Source organism: Mauremys mutica, chromosome 4 (assembly GCF_020497125.1).
Source record: "Mauremys mutica isolate MM-2020 ecotype Southern chromosome 4, ASM2049712v1, whole genome shotgun sequence".
Classification (NCBI taxonomy): domain Eukaryota; kingdom Metazoa; phylum Chordata; order Testudines; family Geoemydidae; genus Mauremys; species Mauremys mutica.
This window is the reverse complement of record NC_059075.1, coordinates 132223362-132243215: the sequence shown is the minus strand read 5'-3', so window position 1 is coordinate 132243215 and position 19854 is coordinate 132223362. Positions and strand designations below refer to the sequence as shown.

Below are 19854 nucleotides of genomic sequence, written 5' to 3'. Positions count from 1 at the left end.
TGTAGTGTGTGTTTGTTTGTGTTTGGGGGTTACTTGCTGTGTGCTGAGCTTGTGTTTGTCAGTCTGTTTGTTTGTTTGTTTGTTTGAGAGACCATGTGCTCTGGCTGGCAGTTGGAGGCAGGTTTGAAAGCTCGAAGCCTCTGGTAATTGGCTGAGTCTTAATCAGTGGGCGGGGCATTCACTCAGGCCAGGGCTTTATTAAGCCGCGCACAAGCGACCAGGGGCTGCTAATAGGGAGTTTCGCAAGGGAGTTCAGAAGGGGAGTGGGAAGGGAGGGGAGTTTCTTGCCAGCCCTAAACCCCTTCCTTGTGGTCCCCCTAAAACCTATAAACCGAACCACATTTCAAAACCCCTTTCTGTAAACCGCCCTTCCATTAACTAGGAGACAATGCAGGCAGAAGCCCAGCAGCAGAGTGGGGGCTATCCAGTTTATTGCGCTGAGTGTTGCATGTATGATTACCTGCCCTGTGGGCGGGTGGCATATGTGTGCAGTCGGTGCAAGGAGCTCCTGGCCCTCAGAGACCATGTACGGACTTTGGAGGTACATGGTGGCGGAACTGGCCTTTTCTCTTTCTCCTGGGGATTTGCTTTGTGTTTTTCTATGGAGGTTGCCTCTCCGGGGGAGGGAACTCCAGTTTCTAGGAAACGGCAGGTGTTAGTAATGGGAGATTCGATTATTAGAAACATAGATAGCTGGGTTTGTGATGACCGGGAGAACCGTATGGTGACTTGCCTGCCTGGTGCGAAGGTTGCGGATCTCTCGAGGCATCTAGACAGACTTATGTGTAGTGCTGGGGAGGAGCCGGTGGTTGTGGTACATGTAGGTACCAATGACATAGGAAAGGGTAGGAGAGATGTCCTGGAAGCCAAATTTAGGCTGCTAGGGAAGAGACTGAAATCCAGGACCTCTATGCACTTGCACTAAGTTATTAACTTATTTGCTGTGAGAATAATATATATATTTCCCCATCATTCACATGACTGTGGCTCTTTTGGGTAATGTTGATCACTAATTTGGCTCCTGAACTACTGAGGTCTGAGTATCACTGCCCTAAACTTTTGTTACAGGCTGATAACAAACTCTGCGGTAAACAAACATTTGCAATTCTGGAACATGTATTTGGGGAGCATTCAAACTAGCCTGTGCAGACATATATTAATTGCCGTGAGATAATTAGCAATCAATTTAGTCAAGGTTAAAACTCAAGTGTCAACTTGTCCGTCTGACTGTGGGCAAGTCACTTCCCCGCCTTGTGCCTCCGTTTCCCCATCTGTAAAGTGGGGATAATAGTACAGACCTGTGCCCAGAGGAGTCTAGAGGATTCCTTCAATACTCTCAAAAGTGCTGTGAGGACCCGAGAAGGAAGGTGTTCTAAGTGGGCAAAATACTCTTATTTGTGTAAAAATTCAAGAAGAGAATGGGTCTGATTCTCCATTTCCCTGCACCATGCATGGTCACTTACACCAGGACTACATGAGCAGAAAGTCAGTATAAACTGCTGGCAGGCTGCGTTGCTTGCATTGTTTGCCCACTGTGCGTGAGCCGGAATGATTTACACAAGGTGTGAGGTGAAGGAGAATGGCCCCCAGTGTTTCTCTTTAACATTCAAGTGAGGCGAGGAAGTGACTGTTTTAAAGTTAGACAGGGATTCCTAGGACCAGATTTTCTAGGGCTCAGCAGACACGAGTGGGGTCAGATTTTCGGAAGAGCCAAGCACTGAGCACATGAAAATCTAGCCTGGTCTACACTAGGCGTTTAAACCGGTTTTAGGAGCGTAAAACCGATTTAACGCCACACCCGTCCACACTGAGAGGCCCTTTATATCGGTATAAAGGGCTCTTTAAACCGGTTTCTGTACTCCTCCCTAACGAGAGGAGTAGCGCTAGTATCGGTATTACCATATCGGATTAGGGTTAGTGTGGCCGCAGATCGACGGTATTGGCCTCTGGGCGGTATCCCACAGTGCACCACTGACCGCTCTGGACAGCAATCTGAACTCGGATGCAGTGTCCAGGTAGACAGGAAAAGCCCCGCGAACTTTTGAATATTTCCTGTTTGCCCAGCGTGGAGCTCTGATCAGCACGGGTGGCGATGCAGTTAAAAATCAAAATAAAGAAAGAGCTCCCACATGGACCATGCGGATGTGATCGCTGTAAGGGCAGGCAAATCTGTTCTATCAGCGCTCCGTTACAGAAGACGAAATTCAAAATCATTTTTAAAAAATCTCCAGACAGACGCCATAGCAGGGGCTCAGCGCACTGCTGCGTGACAAGCGTAACGGAAAGCCAAAGAATCAAATGGACGCTCCTGGACTGGAGGACTCCAGCTATCCCACAGTTCCTGCAGTCTCCGAAAAGTATTTGCATTCTTGGCTGAGCTCCAAATGCTTCTAGGGTCAAACACAGTGTCCGCGGTGGGTCAGGGCATAGCTCGGCAATCTACGCACCCCCCCACCCACCCCCAGAAGTGAAAGGGAAAACAATCCTCTCTTGACTCTTTTACATGTCACCCTATCTTTACTGAATGCTGCAGATAGATGCAATGCTGCAGCACTCAACGCCAATATCCTTGTTCCCCCCCCCCCCCCGCCATGGGTGGCTGATGGTACAAAACGACTGGTACCCGTCCTCATCATCAGCCTATTGGCACATGGGGCAGTGCAAAAGGACTGGTAACCATGCCGACTAGCATCGGTAAGGTCAATCAAGGGCGCCTGGTCCTAATTTTTCCTGGTAGATGGTACAGTATGGCTGATAACCATCGTCATCATAGCAACAGGGGGCTGAGCTCCATCAGCCCCCACCCTTCATGTGTAAAGAAAAGATTCAATTGCCCCTGGACTAGCAGAGGGATGCTGGGCTCCTCTCCTCCACACTCCTTACTGTCCTGTCTGGACTATCATAGCAGCTGGAGGCTGCCTTCCACTCATTTCTCACTAACAAGTCACTGTGTCTTCTTCCTGCATTCTTTATTACTTCATCACACAAGTGGGGGGACAATGCTACGGTAGCCCAGGAAGGCTGGGGGAAGAACGGAATCAACAGGTGGGGTTGTTGCAGGAGCACCCCCTGTGAATAGCATACAGCTCATAATTTCTGCTGGATCTGATACAGAGCAGCTGTGCTCTCTGGTTCTATGATACAGTGGTTCTCTAGTACACTTGCCCAAATTCTAGACAGGACTGATTCTATTTTTAGATACCAAAAAGGAGGGATTGAATCAGGGAGTCATTCCCAATTTTGGCTTTTGTGCCCCTGGCTAAGAGCAGCAACAGATGGTGCAGTGCAAAAGGACTGGTAACCATGATCATCTTTTTACCAATTTATGGATTGGTAGATGGTACAGTATGGCTGGTAACCATCTCTGCTGTCATGCAAAAGCAAAAGCATGCTGCTATGTAGCGCTGCTGAATCGCCTCTGTCAGCGGCATCTAGTACACATACGGTGACAGTGACAAAAGGCAAAACAGGCTCCATGATTGCCATGCTATGGCATCTGCCAGGGCAATCCAGGGAAAAAAGCCGTGAAATGCTTGTCTGCCATTGCTTTCCCAGAGGAAGGAGTGACTGACGACATTTACCCAGAACCACCCGCGACAATGATTTTTGCCCCATCAGGCACTGGGATCTCAACCCAGAAATTCCAAGGGGCGGGGGAGGCTGCGGGAACTATGGGATAGCTACCCACAGTGCAACACTCCAGAAATCGATGCTAGCCTCGGATCGTGGACGCACACCACCGATTTAATGTGTTTAGTGTGGCCGCGCGCACTCGATTTTATACAATCTGTTTTACAAAACCGGTTTATGCAAATTCGGAATAGTCCCGTAGTGTAGACGTATCCTCTGTCTCTTTGTTTCTGTGCCTAAATGGGACATGCTAACACCAGAGGGCAGTACAATTCTACATCTGGTAAGAAGCCAGGCCACCTACACCACTCTGCATTATACACCTTACAGAGCTTCTCTTTTCTCCTGAACCAGTCACCCCCTTGGGGCCAGCAGGAGCCTCCCAGCTGGAAATGGGCCAAAGACAAAGGCCAACTTTCGATTCTGAACAAGACTGAAAGTGAAGGGACAAGAATCAGTTCTCCCTCCTGTGCCCAGCCAAACAGGGGAAGGAACTTAAAGCCAAGTGAAAACTGAAGGTTAATTTTGTAGCTCCCAGCTGCAGCGAGATCAGCCCCTCCAAGGCAGGGGCAAAGTGGGGGGCATGCGTGCTGTCTCTTGAGTCCTATTAGAACAGAAAGGTTCAGAGTTTCAGACTTCCATAGCCTTTAAAGTCAGAGGGGACCATTAGATTACCCAGTCCAGTGCATCTCAAACTTTCGTACCGGTGACCCCTTTCAGACAGCAAGTCTCTGAGTCTGACCCCCCCCCTTATAAATTAAAAACACTTTTTATATATATGTAACATCATTATAAATGCTGGCGGCAAAGCAGGGTTTGGGGTGGAGGCTGACAGCTTGCAACCCCCCATGTAATAACCTCGCAACCTCCTGAGGGGTCCCAACCCCCAGTTTGAGAACCCCTGACCTAGTCTGACCTCTCTATCGTGAGTTCTCAACTCTTTTCTTTCTGAGGCCCCCACAACATGCTCTAAAAACTCCCCGGCCCACCTGTGCCACAGAGATACAAAAATAAAAAACTGGAATATTATTTTTGTTTTACTTACTCGGTGTGAAGCTCGTTGCTGGTGCTGACCCACAGGCTGGGTGGCCCGCTGAGGTGAGTAAAGGGGTGGAGGTAGCGCTCCCTCCCCCGAGTCCCGCTGCCTGGGGCAGATCCTCTTATAACCTGCTCACGGCTACCCAGGGGGCTGCAGATCCCTAGTTGGGAATCACTGCCCAGAGAATTGCAGTTACTATTGTACTGAGCCCAACTTGTGTTTGGCTAAAGCATGTCTTCCAGAAGGCACCTAGGTCTGATTGGACAACATCAAGAGATGGAAAATCCACCCCATCCCTTGGCCGTTTGTGCCAATGGTTAATCACCCGCATTTTAACAAATGCATGCCTTATTTCTAACGTGCCATGTTCCTAATGGGACAGGTCCTGATCCGTGACGGGGCTCACAGGCACTAGCAGCAATCATCATTGTGATATCTTACATAGAGGTCAGCCTGAGTCACTGCCCCCCGCCTAAAAATCCCCAACGTCTGGCAGTTGGCATCTCACTCTCATAAATGGCCCCTCTCTTTATAATGGGCTGGAAAAGACTTAAGATCAAAACGCATTCCCCCTCTCCCCCAAAGATTAGGCTGATCAAAATCTGCAACCAGCTTTTGCAGCTGGAGCTCAGCTTTCTCTTCCATCTGGTTAGCAAACTCACAATGCACCGAGAGACAACACAGAGGCGCTCATAACCCTTTGCAAACCATGAACGCACTAAACCTCACAATCAGCAGGAGGTCAGATCAATATCACTAGTCCCCGTTTGCAGAGGGGGAAACTCTGGCACGGGGAGTCCAAAGGTCAATGTTTTCTAAAGTGACCACCGACTTGGGGCATCTCCAGGTTTGGGACACCCTGGTGCCTGATTTTCAGAAGCATGAAGCATAAGTGCAGCAGAAGCCAAGGGGGGCCGTGAATGCTCAGCATCTCTGCAAATCAGGCCTACTTAGTGTGGCCTGAGGAACTGAGCCACCCTGAATCAGTGGGCATGCTTGAAAATCTAGTCTAAGTGCTCAGGGTCTGCCCCAACTCCCACTGAAGTCTGTGGAAAGATTCCTTTTCATATCAGAGGTCACTAGATTGGGTCCTTCACAATCCATCTGTTCCATCCAGGCCTCAGGATAGAGAGAAAATTCCCTCTCCCTGGGAATTTTACCTCTGGCTTCTCCACAAATTGGCCCCACAGGCTTTGTTCCTTGGGGAAATTGTTTGGGAACGACTCAGATGAAATCAGCCCTAGTTACAAGACATTCCCCTCCTCCCTGATGGGCTAAGCCAGCATCCCAATTAGTGCCCCCCAAAGGAAGGTGGTGCTCAGGTTTTAACCCTTTACTTGCCATCTTGCAACGGGGCAGGAGAGGAAAAGTTTGACTTTAAGGTTTTATTCTGCCCAGATCCTGGTTTTCCCATGAAAGGTGAAATGCACCCCAGGGCAGAGGGCCCGCATGGGGCTAGATCGGCAAATGAATGCAAGGACAGATAGTCAAGGACTCAGCACCTGCAGCTGGGACATGGTTTTCCAATGAGCTCCTTCAGACCTAAGTAAGGGTCAGATTTCAGCAGTGCCCAATCCCCAGTGTGCAAACGTGTCGGAAAGTCCTGCCCTTAAGGCCTATTTTGAGGACTTAAGTAGTGCCAAGGCCTCGGGCGAATGTCACTCTAAAATGATAGCTATGGAGTCCCGCTAGCATGTGCCAATGACACACATAGAGGAAGGCATGAGCCAACCAGGACAAATATAGGGCAATACACAGACTGAGGAAGGGGATGAAATGCCACCTGCTGCCTGCGGGGACTGGGTATTCACTCAATAAATAGTCAGCAAGCTGAGGAAAGGCACCAATCAGCAAAGGGAGCCAGGATCCAGCTTTCTGAGCCCAGCTCCCCATTCCTGTGTGACATGAGTTTGGTGGGGCTCAGCCCAACTCCCAGCAGCCTGGTATTCACCTCACACAAGCACCACAACTGGCAGCAACTCAGGCCGCCTGGTCAGCAGCCTCAGCGGAGAAGGCAAGGCCCTACTGAGACTAAATGCCCCCCTTCAGGCCCTCCACAGCTGAGTCTCATTGACAGAGTAGGATGGGGGGAAGCTGGCCACGGGCCGAAGCAGAGCAAGAGGGACGAAAGGAAGCCCCCATTAAAAGAACCAGAAGTCCTAGAGATGGCTCCAGACCTCAGCTTGAAAGCCTCACAGAACCATGAGGGCGTTCGTCTCCAGCCCAGGCCCGTCACTAGTAAGCACAGAGTGGGGAGGGAATACTACAAAGTTTATGGTAACGCTGGTTCTGCGGGTAGCCATGGTAGGGAGTGATGGGACGGAATAAAAAGCGTGCGAGCGGTTAGGGAGCTCCCATTGGGGTCAGGTATTTACGGCTGGGGGTGGGGTTTGTAAGGGCCAATGTAGGGAGTATTTAGGGGAACGGGTGCTGTTCACCCAGTGTGGCACGGACGGGTATGCTAGACCCGACTGTGCTTTCAGTGGCGCCGGTATAAACCTCCAAGTGAAGAGGGGCTCTGGTCTACACGTGGTGTAAGGCGAGATGGCTCTGGCACAGCGCGACGCCAGCAAAGTCAAGAGTTACACGCTGGCCCAGGGTTTGCATTGAGAAGGCTTCTGAGACGAAGCTGACGAGACACGGTCCGGGAGCTAAGGGAGCGCGGGTGCGAGTGAGCGCACGTCGGCTCGTGATTATTAGTTATTATTGGTACTGTGGGAGGGGACGTCCCCAGGAAGCAGGGCCCCCCTGTGCTAGGTGCTGTACAAACACAGTTCCAAAGGCTGTTTACTGCTGAGGGCTCCAGCATAAAATGAGAGCGAGCCAAGACCATGTAACACTGAGGCTTTATTCATCCCCCCCGCCCCTCCAAGTACTGGTCTTCCTCATCAAGCACTTCCTGCCAGTAGAGTTCCCAGATATTAACCTCTCCACACTGGCATCCTCTGACGCCCCCTGCTGGGAAGCTGTCTAGCGCAACACTCTCAGATGTACTGGTACTTATGTTGTCCATGAATGCCCCAGGAAGCCTTTGACTGGGCTAGAATAAAGCATTATCAGGCTGTCTTATGTTGGATCAGTGCAGGAGTGGTGTCGGTGCTGCAAGGAGCTCATCTCTCCTGTGATAGCAGCCCCCTAAAAGGCTCCCTGAGGTGTCAAACAGCAACTTTAGGCAAGTTTGTCTGGGCCTCAGTTCCTCACAGGTGACCTGGGGCTAATTGTACCTTTTCTCTCTCCCACTCTTTGCTGCCCCATCTATTGAGATTGTCAGCTCTCTGGGGAAGAGATTGTCTATTGTGCATATATATGTACAGCACCTAGCCCCACATACACAACACAAATAATAATAATAGAGTCCACGCAAACAGACTCACACAACCCTGATCTGGGTTGGGGCCTGAAGGCACTCTCATTAATGTACCCGCTGGTCTGGAGATCACAGGGGATGGCGCTCTTTGGCAGAAGGGTTGCAATAACATAAATTAATTAATAGATTTCTATTTATTTGGGTCTCTTTGGAATCCACATACACCAACCTAGGATAGCCCCCAAATGTATTTATTTTTTAAAGTGTAGAGGAGGGGGGGATGGGAATTGATCAAACCTGACTTTGATAGAAATTCTTTTTTAAAGTTGCAATAAAAGCCACTTGTATGTGGCTGTTAACAATTCCTCCGCAGGCTTGACCACCCAAAACTTGCAGCTTCCCCTTAAGACACAGAGGAAGAAAGTGAAACTGACAAGGCTAGTTCCACTCTCCCAGATGGAAACATATGCAGTGGTACAGAGTAATTGCGATTTTTTAAAAAATGCATCTGAATTTTTACATGCTTTCAGGTTATTTTAAATATGGATTGTTTATTATGGTATGATGTGCTGCACAGAACACGTAGAAAGTTCTAGCATGCCCAGCCCCAAGTGTTCAAAAGTCAGGGGTCAGGCCCCAACAGTTATGAGATTGGCTTAAAAATCAAGTTTGTTTTTTTTAATTAATAAACATGGGTTCTTTGTCTTGCCTTTAGGGGGCACTTGGGTAATGTTTTCTGGATTTTCTCCACAACCATGAGGGCTAGAAAAAAAAATTTTAAAACAGAAGTTGACATTTTCACCAAATCACTTGCCTCTAGGAGCTGGGGCTTTAAGAAAAACACCAAATATCACAAGTATCACGATAAAATGATGAGAGTTGACAATATTGCCGTTCTTGCCCTAGTGAACCTACAATCTAAGCCCCTGATCCTAAAAATACTTGAGTAGGTACATAACTTTGCATCTGTTTAAGAGTTTGCGTGATGGGGGCCTGAATTCTTTTTGGATTCTTTTAAGGGAGGAAGCCAAACAGAGTCACACCCCATTCTAAAGTGTAAGATCCAGGGCTGGCAGTAATGCATCCCTGCCCCATGTGGGGTCAGAAATCTCTTCATTGCCCAAACAGGCCAAGGAAGCACTACTGATTTCTTAGCCATGGACACAAGTCGTCTCCCAGGCCCTTGTCCTGGGTGCTGGTCTCCAGCAGGGGGAAGCAGCCACCTTTTGCTGGCTCTAGGCAGGTGGATAGTTTGGTTTCTGCCAATATCTGGGCCAGGTGCCTTCTGTTTGGCCATAGTTTCTAACTGTTAGATTAGCCCACTGCTACCTTCTGGTTTTTGTTTGTTTGCATCTTCCTCTGAAGCATCTGGCACCGGCCACTGTTGGAGAAAGGCTCCTGGACTAGATGGACCTTGGTTCTGATTCCATCTGGCAATTCCTATGTTCTCTTTGCTTTATAGGTTCCTGGTGAGCTGAGTAGTTGGAGGAGTTATTCCTTTAGCAAAGCAGGGTCCCAGTGGGAAGAGCACATGGTCTCTCAGCCATTAGCGGCTAAGGTCAGTGGCATTGTAGGTAGGCATCACTTCCAGACGGTGCAAAGCTATCACAGCCGATCCATCCACCAGGTCTCCTCCCTTTTCTCTCTCAGAAGGAGGTAAGTTAGCCCTGACCTGCTCACTGAGGAGAGGCTGGAAATGCCTCCTGTTGGTGGGCATGAAAGATGGAGATGAAATATAAAGGGCTACTTCCAGATGTCGCCATTCAAACAAACTTCTCTTGACACTGATGGGAGTTTGCTTGACTAAAGCTCCAGGCTTTGACCCTTTGAGTTCAGTGGGAATTGCTGGCAGCCATAGCCTAGAAATCTGGCCAGAGCACCACAGTGGGAGCTGCTGAGCACTGAGCTAATTTGGTCAACCTGGCCCAGATTGCAGGTCCTGTTGGGCTCTTGTGAATCTGGCCCTGAGCTCTTTGGAAAACGTGGTCTGCGGATTTCCAGGAGAAATGCTTGGCATTGCACCTTTTCTCTTAATTTATTTTATTTTGCAATGCTTTGTTTAAAATAAAGTTCTGGGCCAGTATAGAGCTGGCTCAAGGGGCCTGCAATCTATAGCTGAGTGGTTACATTGCAGCAAATACTTTGGTGATTTTAATGAAATAATACTAAAGAGCTGACTGTAATCTAGCACTTTTCATCTTTAGTTCTCAAAGCGCTTGAGAAAGCTCAGTATCATTATCCCCATTTTACAGGTGGGGAAACTGAGGCACAGTGAGGGATGTGACTTGCCCACGATCTCCCAGCAAGCCAGTGGTAGAGGTGGGAATAGAACCCAAATCTCCTAAGTGCTCTATCCACCAGGTTGCACTGAGGACGCCAACAGCTGTGAGACTGCTAGACTATGTTATTGAGATTAAAAAAATGAGGAGGTCGAGCCAAGGGTTTAGGCACCCTAATGTCATTAATTATTCGGTAAACGCAATTAAATTTAATCTCACCACCATTAAAATCAGTTCCACAGGAACTCAAGCAATCAACCACCTGTCCCCTTCACTGTTTCTAAAAGGGGACTAGGGTGGCCTCCCTTTAAAGCTGGCAGATCTCTCAGTTCAGGAGCTCTGGAGCATGCCCTGTCATTGATTAAGGGGGCTGGGAGCCCTTCTCTGCACTCGAGGGTTGGGGGATGTGGAACATGGTGAAGCGCACATAGGATCATGGGGGACATAACCAAGTTTTGGTTTAGTAGGAATCTTGGTGAGATGGGGTTACAGAGTGTGTGTGTGTGTGTGGGATGCAGGTACAGTGTGTGTGAGATGGGGTTAGTGTGTGTGTGTGCGCACGCTGATCAACTCTCCTCCTTAGGTGTTCCACATGACGACGTCCCCCGCACATGATGTTTTAGCCTGATCCTTTTCTTTTCCAGCACAGGCTTGAGTTCGCTGCGCTTCATCCCTAACACAAGCCCCGCCAACGTCTCTCCTAGCTTGCCTTTCTACTCTGCAACACTCCTTTGATTTCCTTGGCCAACGACGTTGCCTGTGGAGAAAACATGACGATCATCTTGTGCCCGGGGGGGTTCTGTGGCATGTCCCCCAAGGCTGGGGCCACTGTAGCTGCTGTCTACATGATCCTAGTGACCAACATGTACCTGATCTTCGAGGTTGGCCACTTGGAACGAGCAATGACGGACATGGCACAAATCAAGCCCTTCAACTTGACCGAAGTGGGGAAGATGCTACCGTATTGCTACTATACAGCCATCATGCTGGCCGTCAAGACCTACCCGGTGTGCGTCTTCCTCATCTACTCAGTCCACAAGTGGCTCTCCATGGGCATGTTCGCCTATGTCGCATGGATCATCTTCTATGATCTGGCTAACTGCCTCATCGTGGCCGTGGCTTACCAGGTCTCCAAAGAAGCCTGGTTTCCCCTCAGCCCCCTGGAGTGGTTTGGGCTGGCCACCAGGATCCCCATGGATTGCTTCTGGCTCGCCTTCGTTGTCACGTATGCCCTGACGATTATTGAAAGCAAAGGGCAAGGAAGGATGTCGCTCAGGATGAGGCGGATCTCTAGGAAAAGACGGTTACTCACCTGTAGTAACTGGTGTTCTTCGAGATGTGTTGCTCCTATCCATTCCATGTAGGTGTGCGCGCCGCGCGTGCACGGTTCTTCAGAACATTTTTACCCTAGCAACTCCGGCGGGCCGGCTGGGCGCCCCCTGGAGTGGCGCCGCTATGGCGCTGGATATATACCCCAGCCGGCCCGTCCGCTCCTCAGTTCCTTCTTGCCGGCTATTCCGACAGTGGGGAAGGAGGGCGGGTCTGGAATGGATAGGAGCAACACATCTCGAAGAACACCAGTTACTACAGGTGAGTAACCGTCTTTTCTTCTTCGAGTGATTGCTCCTATGCATTCCATGTAGGTGATTCCCAAGCCTTACCTAGGCGGTGGGGTCGGAATGAGACGTGGCGGAATGTAATACCGCGGAGCCGAAGGCTGCGTCGTCCCGAGAGTGCTGCACCAACACGTAGTGGGAAGCGAAGGTGTGGACTGAAGACCAGGTGGCCGCTCGACAGATGTCCTGGATGGGAACATGGGCCAGGAAGGCGGCCGACGAGGCGTGCGCCCTGGTCGAGTGTGCAGTGAGTCGGCACGGGGGGACGCGAGCAAGCTCGTAGCACGTTCGTATGCAGGCCGTCACCCAGGATGAAATCCGCTGTGAGGAAACCGGCTCGCCTTTAATGCGGTCTGCGATCGCTACAAACAGTTGGGTCGAACGCCGGAAGGGTTTCGTCCGGTCAATGTAGAAAGCGAGGGCCCTGCGGACATCCAGGGTGTGGAGCTGCTGCTCACGAGGTGAGGCGTGCGGCTTCGGGAAGAAGACCGGGAGGAAGATCTCCTGGTTGAGGTGGAAGGCCGACACCACCTTGGGGAGGAAGGCCGGGTGTGGCCGAAGCTGCACTTTGTCCCCGTGGAAGACGGTATATGGGGGACCTGCCGTCAGGGCGCGGAGTTCCGAGACCCGTCTGGCGGATGTGATCGCCACAAGGAAGGTCGTTTTCCAGGTGAGATGGAGGAGAGAGCACGTGGCCAGGGGCTCAAAGGGTGGGCCCATCATCTGGGTGAGAACCAGGTTCAGGTCCCAAGTCGGAGCAGGCGGACGCACCTGCGGGTAGAGACAGTCTAACCCCTTAAGGAAGCGGGCTACCATTGGGTTGGAGAAGACAGAGCGACCTGCTACAGCGGGCCGGAAGGCTGACAGAGCCGCCAGGTGCACCTTCAGGGACGAGATCGCGAGACCTTGACCTTTCAGGTACCAGAGGTAATCGAGGACGGTCTGGATGGGTGCCGAGAAGGGGTTAAGACTTCGCTGGTCGCACCACAGCGCAAAGCGTTTCCACTTTGCGAGGTAGGTAGAGCGCGTCGAAGGCTTCCTGCTTTCCAGCAGAACTTGCTGCACCGCCGCCGAACATCCTCTCTCTGCGTCGGTCAACCACTCAGGAACCAAGCTGTAAGATGCAGCGACTGCAGGTTCGGGTGACAAAGCCTGCCGAGGTCCTGAGTGATGAGGTCCGGCCATAGCGGGAGGGGAATGGGTTCCCGAACCGAGAGCTCGAGCAGCAGGGTATACCAATGCTGTCTCGGCCAGGCCGGAGCGACAAGTATTACGCGGGCCCTGTCCCTCTGAAGCTTGAGTAATACTCGGTGGACGAGCGGAAACGGAGGGAACGCGTAGAGGAGGGACTCCGTCCATGGCAGGAGAAACGCATCCGAGAGGGAGCCTGGAGCTTGGCCCTGGAAGGAGCAGAATCTGTGGCACTTCCTGTTGGCCCGGGAGGTGAAGAGGTCTATCTGGGGAAACCCCCACCTCTGGAAGATTGTGTAAGCCACATCTGGGCGAAGGGACCACTCGTGGGAGGCGAAGGACCTGCTCAGACGGTCGGCCAACGTGTTCTGCACTCCTGGTAGAAAAAACGCTTCGAGGCGAATCGAGTGGGTCACGCAAAGGTCCCATAGGAGCATCACTTCTCTGCAGAGCGGGGAGGATCGGGCTCCGCCCTGCTTGTTGACATAGAACATGGCTGTGGTGTTGTCCGTGTACACCGCTACACAGCGGTCCTGAAGGTGGGTCCGAAAGGCGAGACACGCCAGACGGATCGCTCTCAGCTCCCGGATGTTGATATGGAGGGAGAGCTCCTGGGCTGACCAGAGACCCTGGGTGTGCAGGTCTCCTATGTGAGCCCCCCATCCCAGCGCCGACGCGTCTGTGGTCAGGGTGATCGACGGGCACGGAGGGCGGAACGGAACCCCTGCGCAGACTGTCTCCGGATCCAGCCACCAGGTGAGCGACTGGAGAGCGGGACTCGGCACCACCACCACCATATCCAGTGGGTCGCGCTGAGGGCGGTACACCGATGCCAGCCACATTTGGAACTGGCGAAGTCGCAGCCTTGCGTGCGCGGTCACAAACGTACACGCTGCCATGTGACCTAGGAGACGTAGGCAGCACCGCACTGTTGTCGTTGGAAAGGCCTGCAGTGTCCGTATCAGGGAGGCCAACGTCTCGTGCCGAGCCCGAGGGAGGCAGGCTCTGGCCAGATTGGAGTCGAGGACGGCTCCTATGAATTCCACCCTTTGCGCCGGAATTAAGTGGGACTTCTCGGCGTTGACAAGCAGGCCGAGAGACCGAAACAGATGTAGTATCTCGGACACCTGAGCCGCTACCAGCTCTTGGGTGCGGCCACGAATCAGCCAGTCGTCGAGATATGGATACACGTGAATTCGACGACGACGGAGGGCCGCGGCCACGACCGCCATGCATTTGGTGAATACCCGCGGTGCGGTGGAGAGGCCGAAGGGTAACACCGCAAACTGGTAGTGGGCCTTGTTGACCATGAAGCGCAGGTAGCGTCTGTGGGGGGGGGGGGGTAATTTGCCACATGAAAGTAAGCATCCTTCATGTCGAGGGCGGCAAACCAGTCTCCCGGATCCAAGGAAGGGATAATGGTCCCCAAGGTTACCATCCGAAACTTGAGTTTGCAGAGGTACTTGTTCAGCTCTCGGAGGTCTAAGATGGGACGAAGACCTCCTTTCGCCTTGGGAATGAGGAAATATCTGGAGTAGAATCCCCTGCCCCGCCTGCAGGGAGGCACCTCCTCGATGGCACCCACGCTCAACAGAGACTGGACCTCCTGTAAGAGGACTTGCTCGTGAGAGGGGTCCCTGAAGAGGGACAGGGAAGGTGGGTGGGAGGGTGGGGGCGAAATAAACTGTAGGCGGTAGCCGCGCTGGATGGTGTTGAGCACCCAGCTGTCCGATGTTACAGAACACCACGCCTGGAGGAAGTGGGAAAGGCGACTTGAAAACAAAGGGGATGGATCCTGGGGTGAGAGTGGTGCGCCGTCCTCGGGCGTCCCATCAAAAGGTCGGCTTGGGACCTTGAGGAGCCTTGGACGAGCCTTGGGACTGGTTACGCCGCCCGCCCGATGGTCTGCGGCGGAATGGAGCCCTGCGATTATTAAATGGCCGAGATCTGGCCTGTGGCACGGGCCGATAGGGCTGTTGCCGGAACGGACGCCTCTGAGTGGCCGGTGTATGCATCCCCAAAGTGCGGATTGCCACTCGTCCGTCCTTCAGGGTCTGAATTCTGGTGTCAGTTTTCTCAGAGAACAGGCCCTGCATTTCAAAGGGGAGGTCCTGGAGGGTATATTGTACCTCCGGCGGTAAAGTGGACGACTGCAGCCACGCAATGCGTTGCATGGTTACACCGGACGCCACAGTTCTGGCCCCCGAGTCCGCTGAGTCGACCGCTGCCTTAATCAAGGTCCTGGAGGCCAGCTTGCCCTCTTCTAGGAGGGCCGAGAATTCTCGGCGGGAGTCTTGCGGGGTCAGCTCCGCGAATTTTCCCAGGCATCCCAAGATGTTAAATGTATACCTGGATAGCAGGGCCATTTGATTCACGATGCGGAGTTGGAGGCCGCCCGCCGAGTAAATCTTGCGCCCCAGCAAGTCCATGCGTTTGGACTCCTTAGACTTGGGCGCAGCGGCAGGCTGTCCGTTACGCTCCCGGTCGTTCACGGACTGGACTACCAAAGAGTCTGGAGTCGGGTGCACATAAAGGTATTCGTACCCTTTAGGTGGTACAGAATATTTCCTCTCCACGCCGCGTGCCGTGGGAGGGACGGAGGAAGGCGACTGCCAGATGGCGGCATTGTTCCGCTGGATTGTGCGGATGAACGGCAGCGCCACTCTCACGGGGGCGTCTGCTCCGACGACATCCGTGATGGGGTCATCGACCTCCTGGACCTCTTCGATGGGCAGGTTGATGGCTTTGGCTACCCTCCGAAGAAGGTCCTGGTGCGCTTTCAGGTCAAGAGGCGGGGGTTCCGATGGTGACGCCCCTGCCACAGCCTCGTCGGGAGAGGAGGACGAGGATTGACCTGGCAGCACCTCTTCAGGTGCCTGCTCTGCCTCCGGGCGATCAGGTGCCAGTGTCTCATGCCCCAACGGCGTGTCGTGAGCGGCGGTCTGTGGCGTTGGAGACGGTGGTGGCCTGCTGACAGTGGCCACCGGCACCGAACGCGCCGAGCCTGGCTGCCTCGGAGGAAGGGGAGGTCCCTGCTCATGTTGGGCCCAGGGTACCCAAAATCCCCACTGCTGGGGTCCATGGTCCTGCGGAAGAGACCCCGTTCGGAAGTCTACCGCACTGCCCTCAGGAGAAGCAACTGAGGGTTCCCTCGAAGGCCAGGGAGGAGCCGTTGCGGTTCCCGGGCGGACGTCCGGTGCCGGAGTAAACTGCCTCTCCGGTGCTGACGGACGGTGCCTGTCGTCCTGCGGTCTGATAGGCGAATGGGATCTGCGCGAAGCGCGGTGCCGGGAGCTCGACCGGCGGTGCCGGGAGCTCGACCTGCGGCGCCGGGAGCTCGACCGGCGGCGCCGGGAGCTCGACCGGCGGTGCCGGGAGTCGGACCTCGATCGCGAGCGGCGGCGCCGGGAGCGGCTGCGAGATCCTCGATATCGCCCGCGATGCCTGGAGCCGGACCTGGTGCGGTGCCGGTGACTTGGCGACCGGGACCTGGAGCGCCGCCGGGAGTGCGACCGGTACCGCGATTGCGAGCGGTACCGGGACTGCGACCGGTGATGAGACGGGGAGCGGCGTCTCGGCGTTGACCGTCGTGCGGATCGGCCCCGGTGCGTTGGCGAGCGCCGTCTAGAGGGAGAACGGGAGCGAGAGCGTATCATGGTGCTCCGATCACCTCGGCCGCCAGGAGAGGGAGGGCGCATCATCAGTGGCTTTCCGATGGACTTGACTGTCCGCACCGGCGGTGCCGGTAGCTGATAGCCCGTATCAGCGGTGAGGTCGATCAGCTCCCTCGCCGTCGCGAACGCCTCCGGCGTGGACGGGAGCCTCAGCTCCTCCTCGGTCGGCACCGGGGAGCTGGGCGGCGCCGGATTCGACGGCCCTTGCGGTGCCGGAGTCAACGGCCCGGTGCACTTCTTGTGCACTGCCTCAGCCTGTACCGTTTTAGTCGGTGGCGGCTGGGCTAACGGCTTCTGCTGCTGTTTCGCAGTGGCCGTCTTCGGCACCTTTTGCTTCTTCCTCGGGGAGAGTGAGCGGTGCCGGGTCTTCGGTGCAGGGTGCCGAGACGTGTCGGCACCGGAGCGGCTCGGTGCTGCCGGTGCGCTGCTCACGGAGGCCGGCTTCGGCGCCGACGGAGCTGGTGCCGGAGGTTGGAGAGCCGACTCCATGAGGAGCTGTTTTAAACGAGAGTCCCGCTCCTTTCTCGTACGAGGCTTGAAAGCCACACAAATGGGGCACTTATCTGACCTGTGCAACTCTCCGAGGCAGCGGAGGCAGGAGTCGTGCGGGTCACTCACTGGCATCGGCCGCTGGCAAGCCACGCAGGGCTTGAATCCCGGTGCTCCGGGCATAAGCCCGCACCGGGGCGGAAGAAGAGGGCTAACCCCTCTAATTCCCTAACTACTATACTATACAACTAACTATACAACTATAACAAGAAACTTTAACAAATATTAACAACTATATACACTAAATCTATGGAGAACGCTAGGGCTGTGGAGGTAAGGGAGCACTCCACTGTTCCTACTAGCCGTCACGGGCGGAAAGAAGGAACTGAGGAGCGGACGGGCCGGCTGGGGTATATATCCAGCGCCATAGCGGCGCCACTCCAGGGGGCGCCCAGCCGGCCCGCCGGAGTTGCTAGGGTAAAAATGTTCCGAAGAACCGTGCACGCGCGGCGCGCACACCTACATGGAATGCATAGGAGCAATCACTCGAAGAAGAACGTGTCAGAACCGCCCAGGTTTAGGTTGGGCTCCACTGCTAGGCAAGGCGTGTGAGGGGAGGTATCAGAGCAGTACGTTGGGCCCCATTTTCGTATATTTCCTACTGATGGAGATGAAAGACCATTACCCGTGTAATCTCCTTCCTCTGTTGTGTAATTCAGTGTTTCTCTTGCTGTTGCTGCATTTTCCAGGCTGTGAGTTCAAGTCCTGAATAAATACCCCAAAAGCCCATGATTTTTATTTTTCATCAGGAAGCCACACGACATGGGAGTCAGCAGAACTGGGTCTATCCACAGCTCTGCTACCGAGTCACCAAATGACCTTGAGCAAGTCATGTCATCTCCCCCTACCTCAGTTTTCTCATCTGTAAAATGGAGAGAAAGATATTGCTGTATAGTCTATATGTAAGGCCCTTGAAGCTCGAGGGATGAAAAGCCTGACATAAGACCAGATTTTGAAAGATACTTAGGCATTGTGGGGCTCAGCGTTGCAACACCTAACTGATTTAGGAGCCTAGCTCTCATTTTCAAAATGGATTTAGGTGCTTGGGACAGCGGTAAGTTATGATCAGGGTATCGTAAAAGCCCTGTAGCAGATGCTGCTGAGAGGATGCATTCAAGTAGACCATGCCGCAGATCTTTGGCATCCAGCCTAACTAAATAGTTGCATGGTTGCCATGTAAGAGTAAACAAATACACCACCACCCTACTGACGTAACTACAGCAGCTCCTCTATATAGGACGTAGGCTGCCACAAAGCTATTTACATCACTTCCCAGGAAGCCCTCGCTTTTGAGCAGCGCCTCCTGTGGGACAGTGTAGGAACTGGAGCTTAGCAGCGCAATTGCACATTGTGGGCAATAGCCAGGCAGAGTGAGGTTAGCGAACACAGGTGCAAGCCCAGACTGCAGGTGCACCTTGCTTTGCAGAATAATCTCTCTAATAAAGCACAGGAACCTCTGGGGCTGCCAAAGGGGAGAATAGTGCCAATAGGTTTTGTTGCATCTCTGTTGCCCATTAGGACTCTTGACCCTGTGTTGGGAACGTTCCCCACTTAGCTGCCAAGATTTTGGAACAACTGAAGAGACTGGCTTCCAGAAAATCCAGCCCAGTGCATGCTGGGGCAGGACTTCGGAATTATTACCTGGTGCTGGCAGAGCCTCCAGCTATCCACCTAAGCTCAAGCCCATTCTACCCCCGGAGTCTAAGATCGTGGGGCTAACACTAGCCTCCACCAGTACCAAGACGTCCACACTGCTATTTTCTAGGGTGCTCCCAGCTGCAGTGTAAACATACCCATTTAGGTGCCATGGACTTCCCAGGGCTTCAGCACATGTTTAAATGTTTTTCTGAACCACGCTCTTAGATGGATTTAACGCCCAACCTCAGTGAGAGTTATGCCTACCTGACAAAGGGCCGAATTAGGCTCTGTTCTCTCCTTGGTACTTTGTGCCATTTGGATGTTATGTCTCCCTGACAGCATTTCCCTCCTACTGAGCTGGCCTGGCCGGGAAATAGACATAAGCTGCAGCAGGAAGCATAGTGACTATCACGGCATCGGTCCCTGCGGGGCTTGACACTCTGATCTTACTTGGCCTTTCTGTGGTGAGGTTTCTAAGAAGTGGAGTAGCAGTTGAGCAGTGTTTACGGGAAGGAGGGAGAGCCTGCACTCTGTGGGGAGCACTTTGCTGTGATACTGTAACTGCGCCCGGCTAAATTTCACTCACTGCGAGACTCATTTGCTGCTATAAACGTGTGCGATGGACTTTCTCGAAATAAGGAGCTATAAAGTTTGTTTTGCTCTAGCACAAGAGCCTGCGGTTGAACGAAAACCACAGGGCTGGATGGGGAGCTGGGCTCAGGGCTGGGGGGGCCTGTCAGGAGGGTGTCCAGCTCAGAGGGGCTTAACATGCTGCTTACTCCCACCTCCCCCCTCTCCCAGAGCCTAAGAGAATGCCGCGTCCAGGAGCTTTCCTGGCCCCTGGACAGCACTGCAGCAGCCTGGCTCCATCGGGACCTGAGCTCACAGCCCCGCCCCATTACCATGCGGCTCTGAGCAGGAGGCGACAGAG

At 53.2% G+C, this 19854-nt stretch overlaps 1 protein-coding gene across 1 annotated transcript; it reads left to right on the top strand.

Moving 5' to 3' along the window:
• The first annotated feature begins 10651 nt into the window (after positions 1-10651).
• Positions 10652-18007, top strand: LOC123370198 (transmembrane protein 217-like). The gene is made up of 2 exons (XM_045016510.1): positions 10652-11541; positions 17772-18007. Exons 1-2 carry the CDS (start codon positions 11026-11028, stop codon positions 17835-17837), a joined length of 582 nt encoding a protein of 193 aa, XP_044872445.1. The 5' UTR covers positions 10652-11025; the 3' UTR covers positions 17838-18007.
• The last annotated feature ends 1847 nt before the right edge of the window (positions 18008-19854 follow it).